Consider the following 11,875-nt stretch of genomic DNA (forward strand, 5'->3'; position numbering starts at 1 on the left):
CGAGGGGCCAAGAAAGAAAATTGAGCCCAGGAGTTTGAGACTAGCCTGGCCAACACTGTGAGGCCTCATCTCCAAAAAGAATCTTTTAAAAAAATTAACCAGGCATGGGGGTATGTGCTTGTTAGTCCCTACTCAGGAGCCTGAAGCAGAAGGCTCACCTGAGCACAGGAGGCTGAGGCTGCGGAGAGTCATGATTGTGCTATAAGAATAAAATAAAAGCAGAGACCAATACCATATAGAACCTCTAAAAGTAAGGGTCTCTGACAAGAGTAACCTAATGAACTTAAGGTAATTTTTTCACTACAGCTTAGTAAAATCTTAAAAATTCAACTTTTATTATTAAAGCATTTTTAAAAAATTTTAAGTCATGCCACACACAAGCTGAGCTATGCCTTATCTAAGAATAAGGTCCTAATACTCCACAAAAAGGTTTTCTTCGTATTCTCATATTAGCTAATTTAGTGACTATTAAAATATATCATCTTTTTTCTTTTTGAGTTGGAGTCTCATTCCACCACCCAGGCTGGAGAGTGGAGGGAAGTGGCACGCTCCCAGCCACCACAGCCTCCACCTGCTGGGCTCAGGCAATCCTTCTGCTTCAGTCTTCTGAGTAACTGGAACTATAGGCATGCACCACCATGCACAGCTAATTTTTTTTTTATTTATTGTAGAGATAAGGTCTCACCAAGTTGCCCAGGTTGGTCTTGAACCCATGGGCTCAGCTTGGCCTCCCAAAGTGCTGGGATTATAGGCGTGAGCCACCACGCCTGGCCAAAATATATCATCTTAATTGTTGTAAGCAACTTGGTTTACTGATATTTTCAAATCATATTTCAGAACAATTATCTAAAATAGTTGTTTCCTTTGAGTAAGAAGGTACTCACTAAAACACTTAATATTTAAAGATTGAAAAAATACCATTATTCATAATTACCTCTCAACTACTTGGGGACTGATTAATAGCACTTAGTGATCATCAAAGCCATTTTAACAACTCATCTATTTTTTAGAATGATAGTTGACAACTCCTTCATCAGAGTAAGCAAGAAAAAAGAAACCAAATAAAACTCAAATGAAAGAAGGTTTCTACTTGAAAATTCATAGTGGAAACATTTGGGAAGAGTAAAACTACTGGCACAGGAATACAGCTGTGAACCAAACAAAAATCCCTTCCCTGAAGGAGTTTAATTTCTAACAAATCTACATATATATTTATTGATAACAACACTTCAAATAGATCACTGTGATAAAGAATCAACTCAACTCAGCCCTAGGGAGGCGAAGAGGGGAGGAAAACCAACTTAGTCTAAACTATTTAATTTTTGTTGTTCTTATTACTCGTAGTTGAAACAAAAAGGAATTTTTAAACAATAAGAAATTCTATATATTCCTTTGCCTAAGCTACCTGGTTCCCCAAATATTGCCCAAGCCTTCTTTTTACAATGTTCCAGGATATGTTCTTATGATTTAAATTATATTGTACCCTGAAATTTTAACTTTTAACAGTAACAGGTATCATTTATTAAGTTCTTGCTATGCTTCAGGAATTGTAAAATGCTAAACAATTTTCAAACATTACTTAGTTCAATCTTCACAACAGCCTTATGCAAAAAGTATTATCAGCTCCATTTTACAGATAATGAAACTAATGTTAAGATAACAACTTGCCATAGGTCACATAGCCATCATTTGATTAAATCTAATGCCAAAGCTGCTATCTACAATATTAATACCTTGAGTTTAACAATACTTCCAAGAGTAAATCAACATGTACAAAATTATCAAATACACTTAAGGGAATAAGTTACCTCATCGAATTCTTCGGTCATTTTTCGAATTATCTCAGAGTTCTGCATATGTCTAAACATTTCTGCCGTGACAACTCCTGAAATATGCAAGTGTCAGAAGTTAATACATGGTATGATGAAAAAAATAAAGAGAACTTCTAAGCTGCCTCTAACACTAAGAAGTCTAGGGCCACAAAATAAAGGAATATTCCTTCAGTCATCATTCAATGACCTTTATCATGATACTCAAGTATATAAATAAAGCACAAAAAATGCTACCTACTCTTAATATGCACAAGAAAATAAGTCCCATGCTTCTGACAGGTATCTTGTTTGCTTGCACAATTAACTTGGCTATTTCTACCTGACTTACTTTACTCATGCTATAATAATTATACTGGCTTTGCCTCATTAACATAAGTCAGAGTATGAGATAGTATCCAAGATAACATTCAAAGTCTTGAGGATGAACCTGAAGATAGAGAAGACTAACAGGTAGAGTTCTCTTTAGCTAGACTTCTTTATTAAGCACTACTTACTGTGTGTAAGGTTGCCCTAAAAACCTCTGCAAGGGTTACAATAAGCCTAAATAATAAATGATAATTCCTAGCTACTCAGAAGCCTGTAATCTAGTTGGAAGTTAAAAAATAAGAAAAAAGAAAAAGAAAAAAATTACCAAAGGAGGAACATAATAAATACCCTGATGCGGGGCAATGCCAAGACATACTATAGGAGAAATAATTTCTTAAAGGAGGAAGGGAGGAAAAAGAATGCACATTAGAAGTAATAAAAAATGGGCTTCTGTACTAGACAGGGGCCCAGTCTCTTTCTTTTTCTCTCTCTTTTTCTCTCTCTTTCTTCTTCCCCCCAATCACCGATGCCGTCTCCACCTTTGAGGTACCCTGAACCCGGCTGGAACTGAACTCCCACAAAAGAGGGTATCTGCACAATGCATATTTGTATACCTAACCCTTAACTGTACTCCACAATTTTAAAATAAAAATATGTTATTAAAAAAAGAAAGAAAATTCAAAAAAAAAAAAAAAGAAGTAATACAAAATTAGCCAGGTGGATACTGAACATCAATAAGCGGATTTCTAGTATGCAGGAAGATGACTTCACTTCCAGTGATGAGGCGTCAGTTTCAGAGAGACAGGGGTCGGGAAAGAATAAATGCAAAATCTGGATTTTCACAACCATATTTTTATTGCTGGATTTTTTACCTGCTTACTAGACTACCATAAATATAGTAACATCTAAAAGAAGAATATCTTGGTATAAGAAGACGAGATTTATAAGTAACATTTAGATAATTAATAAAGATTTTTCAATTGACCAAGAGCTGTATTTCACATGTGCATGTATTTGTGTATATGCGTATATGTATACATAGCTGTAAAACTATAATCCATGCCTCCCAGACGAGGAAACTAAGGCTAAGACTAAAAGAAATTAAATCATTTGTCTTGAGACTATTCACCTAAATCATCATGCTGCCTCCCTTGGGTGAGATTAATTTCTTTTTTTTTTTGAGTAGAAGTCTCACTCTGTTGCCAAGGCTGGAGTGCTGTGGCACCTTCATGGTCACTGCAGCCTTGACCTGCTAGACTCAGGCGAGCTTCCTGCCTCAGTCTCCCAAGTAGCTGAAATTACAGGTGTGTGCCATCACGCCCTGCTAATTTTTGGATTTATTGTAGAGACCAGGTCTCGCCAAGTTGCCCAGGCTGATCTCGAACCCCTAGACTCAGGTAATCCTCTCGCCTCTATCTCTCAAATTGCTGGGATTACAGGCATGAGCCACTGCACCCGGCTGAGAGATAAAGTTCTAATGGTGCCCTGAAAGGACCCTTACTTACAACAACCTTAAAAAAACCAAATGATTGATTTTTTTTTTAACGATGAATTCTAAAGAAAGCACTACTTATTTAGCTAAAGAAACACATTCTCTAAAACCTTTTGAAAAAGGTTTTTGCTTTTAATCTGGAACCATGAATATCTCTTCAAAATCTTCCCATACTTTATACACTTGGCAATGGTAAAGAAGGAAAAGTAACTCAATCCCTGAAAAAGTATATGAAATAAAACAGTTACACACAAATCTCAAAGCAAACACAGGGGTCATATTTTGACAATGCCCCATTTCTAAAACTCCTCTCCATTCTCCTAAACCACATGACAACCAGAGACCCCAAAATAAACAGAAAAGGACCTCCTAGCAAGGAAAAAAAAAGTAGCTATCACAAACTACATGCGTTTAACTCCTGAGGCAGGTGTGAAGTCACCATTAGGACATCAGGCCAATACTTACTGCCTAAAAATATATGGGACATGAATGCTAAAAACTGGTAAACTGAAAACTTACAGCTGACCGGGAAAGGAAAAGAAAACAACATTGGCTACAGAATCAGTAACAGAGTAGTCTGGAATCATTCAGTGCAGGACCCCAAATCCCTCCATTCTTCAATAGCTGCAGAAGTCATTACTGTGTTATAATAAAATAACTGATGTTCATAATGACAGCCCTGAGTCCACAGGAAAAGGTTAAAGTACAGTGAGTATACGTAAAGAAGTTCCTAACTCATTTATGATAGGATTCTATCACAATAATTTTGTGTATATAAATCCTTAATGACTTTAACTTCAATTATATGGCAAATTCCTCTTTATGAAGATTGCTTCGTTCTAGAATAAATATTATGGCAATACTCAAATCTACCTGATAACTTAAATTTTCAAAATCTTTAATTTTTAGAAATCTTGACAACCTGGTTTGCAACAAGGTACATTCAAGTGTTGAATTAAGCAAGCTTCTGATTAATAAACACATTGATACCAGAAAAAAATGAATCTGAAAAAAGTAAAATACCCTATGGCCTATTTTATTTTATTTATTTATTTATTTTGAGTCAGAGTCTTACTCTGTCACCCAGGCTAGAGTACAGTAACACGCTCACGGCCACCACAGCCTCGACCTGCTGGGTTCAGGCGATCCTTCCACCTCAGCCTTCCAAGCAGCTGGAACGACAGGTGTGTACCACCAAGCCTGGCTAATTTTTTGATTTATTGTAGAGATGAGGTCTCACCATGTTGCCCAGGCTGATCTCGAACCCCTGAGCTCAGGCAATCCTCTCGCCTCTGCTTCCCAAAGTTTTGGGATGACAGGTGTGAGCCACTGCACCTGGCTGTGGCCTGTTTTAAAACAATTCAGAAGCCTAATTTAAAAAGCCAAACTATACCACAAAAGGGAAAACTAAAGATAAAATTTTAAACTTTAACTGGTCAAATTATTTCTGGTACTTATTCAGTTGTCTGCACTCCACCTTCCATTTGAAAAGTATCTAAAGAGAAAGTCTATGGCCATAGCTTACATAACACAACAAACAGGTTAATTGTACCCATCAAGCCCCAGAAAAAATGGACTGAACATAGGCAAAAATAATTTTAACATAGTTCATCTTTTTTTTTTTTTTTTTGAGTTGGAGTCTCATTCTGTCACCCAGGCTGGAGTGCAGTGGCATGCTCATGGCCACCATATCCTCAACCTGCTGGGCTTAGGCGATCCTTCCGCCTCAGCCTTCCAGGTAGCTGGAACCACAGGTGCACACCATCACACCTGGCTAATTTTTTGATTTACTGTAGAGATGCCAAGTTCTCCAGGCTGGTATTGAAACCCTGGGCTCAGGCAATTCTCTCACCTCTGCCTCCCAAACTGCTGGGATTACAGGCATGAGCTACTGTGTCTAGCTAAGAGTTCATTTTTTAAAGGAGTCAATCTGGTTCAGAACCATAAGGACACATATTAGCATCACTACATCATTTTCTCTGAGCAGTGTCAACAGAATTTTCTAATATCAAGTAAACTAGGTAGCTCTCTGTACTCCAAAGACAATTTTTTAAATTTCTCAAAAGTGATATTAATGGCATTACAAAGATCATAGCTTAATAGTTTGTCTATCCTTTAGGCCTCACACATAGGTGACATTTAATATGTATAATACACTGAATACTGTGATCAACCTCAAATAAAATGCCAATGTTACCTATGTTTCAATTACAATGTTGTTTTTTGTTTGTTTTTGAGTTGGAGTCTCACTCTGTCTCCCAGGCTGGAGTGCAATGGCACACCCTCGGCCACCACAGCCTCCACCTGCTGGGCTCAAGCAATCCTTCCACCTCAGCCTTCCAAGTAGCTGGAACTACAGGCATGTGCACCATGTCCAGCTAATTTTTTGATTTATTGTAGAGATGAAGTCTCACCAAGTTGTCCAGGCTGGTCTCGAACCCATGGACTCAGGCAATCCTCTCGCTTTGGCCTTCCAAAGTGCTGGGATTATAGGCATGAGCCACCGCACCCGGCCCAATTACAATATTGTTAAATGAGTATTGCAGAATTAAAATAAATTGTTTCTTATTGTTTTAGCATATTTGTTTAAATAAGTCATTTTTTAGCATCTTAAACCTTTAGATCTATTTTTAAGCAACTTTCCCTCCTGATTTCATTCATTCATTCATTCAGAGAGACACTCTCACTCTGTAAGTCAGGCTGGAGTGCGGTGGCGAGATCATAGCTCACTGCAGTCTGCAACACCTGGGCTCAAGTGAGACTCTCGTCTCAAGCCTCCTGAGTGGCTGAGAACTACAGGCATACGTCACTAGGCTAAGCAAACTCTCCTGATTTCTAGTGCCCATATTTTTGGTGCCACTTTCATAAAAAATACAATACTCCTGGAAAGCTCAATAAGATGTATTTGACTGAGCACCATCTGGAATTTCAAGGATAAGCTAAGTAATGGAAGACACCAAATATATCTGATCCTGCCCATAGTCTCGACTGACTCACTAATTCATATGAGGATATATGCGTCCCCAACTTATATTACTTTGTCCCTCTGCCAAATGTCTGCCCTAAATGTGTTTTTCCTGAAGAAGATGTTTCTGTATTTTTTCACTTTTATGACTGAAAGTTCAAAATCTTTTAAAGATAAAATCATTTTAAACAAACCCTGCTACCCACTGTAAAATTTCTGAACCTTGTGGAAGAACTGGCAATTTCACCAGTACCTTTCTGTACTGAACTTACTTAGTTACTTACTTATTTACTTGCTTGCTTACCGTTATTCATGACACTTTTTAATTCCCTACACTTTAAAATTCCCTGAAAAAATTCATTTGAATCTGTATCTCTTCATTATCTTCCTCCTCCTTTCTTAATTCATTTCTTTGCTACTAGAATCAGATGCTGAAAGTGGGAAATATATCTAACAAAACTAATATAACAATTATAAACTGCTAAGTTTCTACATAACTTTCACATATGAATACAACTTTGTCAACAGACCTTCTCTCTTACTTTGTTGTTCTTTTTTCCTTATGCATTTTGTATGAATATAATGCAAATAATTCAATACCTTACTATTACTTTCTGTGTAAAGTGCGCAACATCTCTTTAGGTGGAACAAAAAAAGTAATTAGTTGAGAGATTCTGCTTCCAAAATAAATATATCTTACCTTTACAGCCTGAACACTGAATAAAAAAGTTGATAAGGTCAAGAAGTGCTATATCTCGGTCATGCTTGTATGATTCTATCCAATCATCTACCACCGACTATAGCAGAGGGAATAAAATAAAATCATTAGCTTTTTCTAATGTTCTCAGAAGCAATAAAAGTAATAAAATTCAACATTATGTAGTATTACATTATTTTAAATTAATATATATACTTGTATACATTTATTAAATTGAAATTTAAAGTTCAATTTTTAACTATAATAGAATAAAATTCAACAAAACAATTGCCTGATAGCACAAAATGACAATTGATCTTCTATTTATTTAGCATTAAAAATAATCTGAAAACTAACTATGGAATTCAAGTCTATGAAGTGTAATTACTTATTATTTCTTAGTGACACTAAGGATAGCCTAGAAAATAGTAAAAGTTATACCAGTGTTTCTTTTTGGCTAAAATATTGTAATAAATAATATTTAAATATTGACACGGCAATAAAATCAAAATTTTAAATTTTTTAAAAGAAGTGAATGCCTGGGTTAATAAGGAAATGCTGAACAAATTAGCAGAATTTTTTCAACAATAAGCACTAACAGTCCCATATTAATAAGAAAGGCAAAATAAAGCTAAATAAAGGTCAAAAGACAGTTCATAGATCTAGAGGCTTGATATTGTTAGATGTTAATACTTCCAAGTTAATCTACAGATTCAGTGCAATCACAATCAAAAGTCAAGTAGGCTTGTTTGCAGAAATTAAAAAAGCTGATCCAAAAATTCTTATGGTAATACAAAGGATCCTGAGTAGCCAAATCAATCTTGTTTTTTTCTTCTTATTTAGGTTTGCATTTATTGCTTTCAAGTGTGTGACTGAAGAGCCAAATCAATCTTGAAAAGAACAAAGTTGGAAGACTCACACTTCATGATTTCAAAACTTACTATTAAACTACAGTAATCAAGACAATATAGTACTAATATAAGTACTGGCATAAGGTTAGACATGTAGATTAATAAAATAAAAATGACAGTCCAGAAATAACCCCTTATAAATGAATGGTTATTTGATTTTCAATAAGGATGCCTAGACAATTCAACTGGAGAAAGAATAGTCTTTTGAACAAATGAAGCTGGGACAACTGGTTATCCTCATGCAAAAGAATAAAGTTGGCACCTATCTCACACCATGCACACAACAGTTAACACAAATGGATCAAAGACCAAAATATAAAAGTTAAAACTATACAACTCTTAGAAGAAAGCATAGAAGTAATCTTTGTAACCTTGCATTTGGCAAAGACTTCCTAGATTCTAGTCCAAAGGCACAAGCAACAAAAGACAAAATAAATTCAACTTATTTAAAATTAAAACATTTTGTACTTCAAAGCAATTCATCAAAAAAGTGAAAAGGCAACCCACAAAACAGGAGAAAATACTTAGAAATCATACATCTAATAAGGGATTGGTGCCCAAAATATAAAAAAAAAACTTTCGACTCAATAATAAAAAGTCCAAACCCAATTAAAAATATGGACAAAGAATAAGAATAGACAGTTCTATAAAGTATACAAATAGCCAATAAGCTCATGAAAAGAGGCTAAACATCATTAGCAATCAAGGAAATGCAAATCAAAACCACACTGAGTACCACTTCACTCCCACTAGGATGGCTACAATAAAAAAAAATAGACATTAACAAGCACTGGCAAAGATGTGAAGAAAATGAATGCTCAAACACTGCTGGTAGGAATGGAAAATGGTGCAGCCACTTTGGAAAAAGCCTAACAACTCCTCAAAAGGTTAAATATAGTTACTATACAGCACCACAATTTAACTCTCAAGTATTACCTTACCATCCAAGAGAAATGAAAGCATACATCCAAACAAAAACTTGTATAAGCACATTCATACCAGTATTAGTCACAATAGCCAAAATGTGAAAACAACCCAAATGAGCATCAAGGGATGGATAGGTCGTCATATATCCATACAATAAAATAGTTTGAAAATAAAAAGGAATAAAGCTATAATATATGCTTCAACATGGATGAACCTTGATAATATAATGCTAAGTTAAGGAAATCACTCACAAAGAATCATATATTGCATGATCCCATTTATATGAGATGTCCAGAACAGACAAGTTTATAGAAAGTGATTAGTAGTAACCTGACCTAAAAAGAGGGAAGTGACTGCTAATGGGCATGAGGTTTCTTTCTGGAAAGCTGAATATATTGTAAAATTAGAGTTTGATGGTGGCTGTACAACTCTGTGAATACGAGGGGGGACCCAAAAAAACTGCAACTTATTTTTAAAATCATGTATTTATTCTTACATGTTTAAACTTCAATCATCTTCAAAGTACTCTCCGTTTGATGCAATACATCTATCCAGATGCTTTTTCCACTGCTCAAAAGTTTTAGAACTCGTCAATTTTGATGCCTTGCAGTGCTTCTGCCGTTTCAGTGCTTCTACCTCTTCCATATCGGCAAAATTATTTCCCTCTGAAGACTTTTTTTCATCCAGGGAAACAAAAAAAAAGTCACCTGGGGGCAAGACTGGGTGAATAGGGAGGATGATACATGGGGATCATGCTGGTTTTGGTCAAAAACTGCTGAACATTCAGCATGGTGCAGGCAGATGTACTTGTAAATCACCCATCATGAAAAGGGCAAATATGTTGAGAGAATCTCCAAACAAAATTTACTGAAGCCAAATGCAGTCTCTCACAAGAATGCTAGCTGGTATACTGATGTCAATGGGTTCCAAGAATGCTCATCTAGCAGGGCAAGCCTGGAACTACAAGGAGCTTGCCCTCCCCAAAATAATTATAGGTTTTGTGGGGTCCCCCCTAGTATACTAAAAACCACTGGATTTACACTTTAAAAGGATGAATTTTATGGTATATGAAATATCTCAATACTTTTTTTAAAAAAAGAAAATGACACTGAAGTAAAAAATAAAAGCAGTACTTTACTCCTTTGGGGGCAGAAAAGACAACCACAAAACTAATTAAAAAACAACTTCTAAATAATAAGCAAATCAATAAAATCAGGAAGATAAAAACCTAATGTAAAAAACAAAAGGTCAGGAAAAGAAAATGTTTCTAAGTGATATATTAATTAATACTAAACCAAAGTGCAATGACTAAAACATGTAGAATTTCATGTACAAAAAAGATAATAAGATTACACAGTGAAAAAATTAAGGAAATATTAATTAAGAACTACCTGGCTCAGACTAACTGAAGTTATTCTAAAACTTTAACTCCTACAATTGAATTATATATGTTTACCAACATAATTTACAAAGCAAATATGCTTAAAATTTCTCCCAAATAGGATATGGGCAATGCATAGCAAAAGATTATGGGACTATGATAGTTTTAAAACATGCCACAAAGTCTTTGATGTTACTCCCCCATAAAAGGTGAAATCTAGCCGGGCTCAGTGGCTCAGCCTGTAATCCTGCGCCTTTGGGAGGCTGAGGTGAGTGGATTGCCTGAGCCCGCGGGTTCAAGACGCGCCTGGGCAACTTGGCGAGATCTCATCTCTACAATAAATAAAAAAATTAGCCAGGCGTGGTAGCGCGCACCTTGTAGTTCCAGCTGCTTAGAAGGCTGAGGCGGAAGGATCGCCAGAGCCCAGCGGGTCCAGGCTGCGGTGGCCGGGAGCGGCCACTGCACTCCGGTCTGGGCAACAGAGTGAGACTCCAACTCAAAAAAAAAAAAGAAAAAGGTGGAATCTATGTCCTCTTCTATAAAACAGTATGCAGTGATGTTTCCAAAATTAGGTCACAGAAGGCCATGCAGCAGCTGCACTGGTTTCTTGAAGAACTAGAAAACTGGACACTACATCTCAAGACACTCTCTCCAAATCCAGAAGTCATACTGGCCCAATCCACATGGAAAGGTCATTTGTAGATACTCCAGGTAACAGTTCTGATTGAGCCCAGCCTCTGTATTACTACAGACTAGGCATCAAACACGAGTAAAGAAGCTTCCAGATGATTATGGTCCCTAACTGTTAGCACTAGGCATTCAAACAATTCCAACTAAGGTCCTACTCATCATAAAACACAGAAAGGTCATTCCTACTTAGTTCTGTCTGAATTACAGAACCACAAAATCATTAAGCATAATAAAATGGTTGTTGTGTCACATCACTAAGTTTAAGGTAGTTTGTTATGCATCAACAGATAACTGGAACAATAGTCATTCTCATCAATAAAGATACAAAAACATGTAATGAAATCTCACAAAGAGACCACCACATCACATTAAAAAGTAATTCATGAAGATCAAGTAGAGTTTATTCTAGTAATATAAATCTTCTATAATAAAATAATGTAAGCTATCACATTGAAATGTTTAAAAATTTTAAACATCAAATACTGTGCTGAGAATTTATTCAATAAAATTCAACATCTGTTTTCTAATAAAATTAGGGGACATCTGCATAGTTTATCTTTTCTTTTTTTTTTGAGTTGGAGTCTCACTCTGTCGCCCAGACTGGAGTGCAGTGGCCGCTCCCGGCCACCGCAGCCTCGACCTGCTGGGCTCCGGCGATCCTTCCGCCCTGGCCT

At 36.2% G+C, this 11,875-nt stretch overlaps 1 protein-coding gene across 5 annotated transcripts in view; it reads right to left on the minus strand.

Moving 5' to 3' along the window:
- Nucleotides 1–11,875, minus strand: part of STAG2 (stromal antigen 2) — a 154,715-nt gene that overhangs the window by 65,714 nt on the left and 77,126 nt on the right. For all 5 annotated transcript variants that reach the window (XM_021715918.1, XM_021715917.1, XM_021715919.1 and 2 more), the window contains 2 exons: nucleotides 7,296–7,392; nucleotides 1,809–1,885 (listed from right to left, as the gene is read on the minus strand). In XM_021715918.1, coding sequence (XP_021571593.1) covers nucleotides 1,809–1,885; nucleotides 7,296–7,392 — 174 coding nt within the window. The remainder of the gene's footprint in view (nucleotides 1–1,808; nucleotides 1,886–7,295; nucleotides 7,393–11,875) is intronic.

This window comes from Carlito syrichta, unplaced genomic scaffold (assembly GCF_000164805.1).
Source record: "Carlito syrichta isolate Samal-C Ts95f unplaced genomic scaffold, Tarsius_syrichta-2.0.1 Scaffold308016, whole genome shotgun sequence".
In the NCBI taxonomy this organism is placed as follows: Eukaryota; Metazoa; Chordata; class Mammalia; order Primates; family Tarsiidae; genus Carlito; species Carlito syrichta.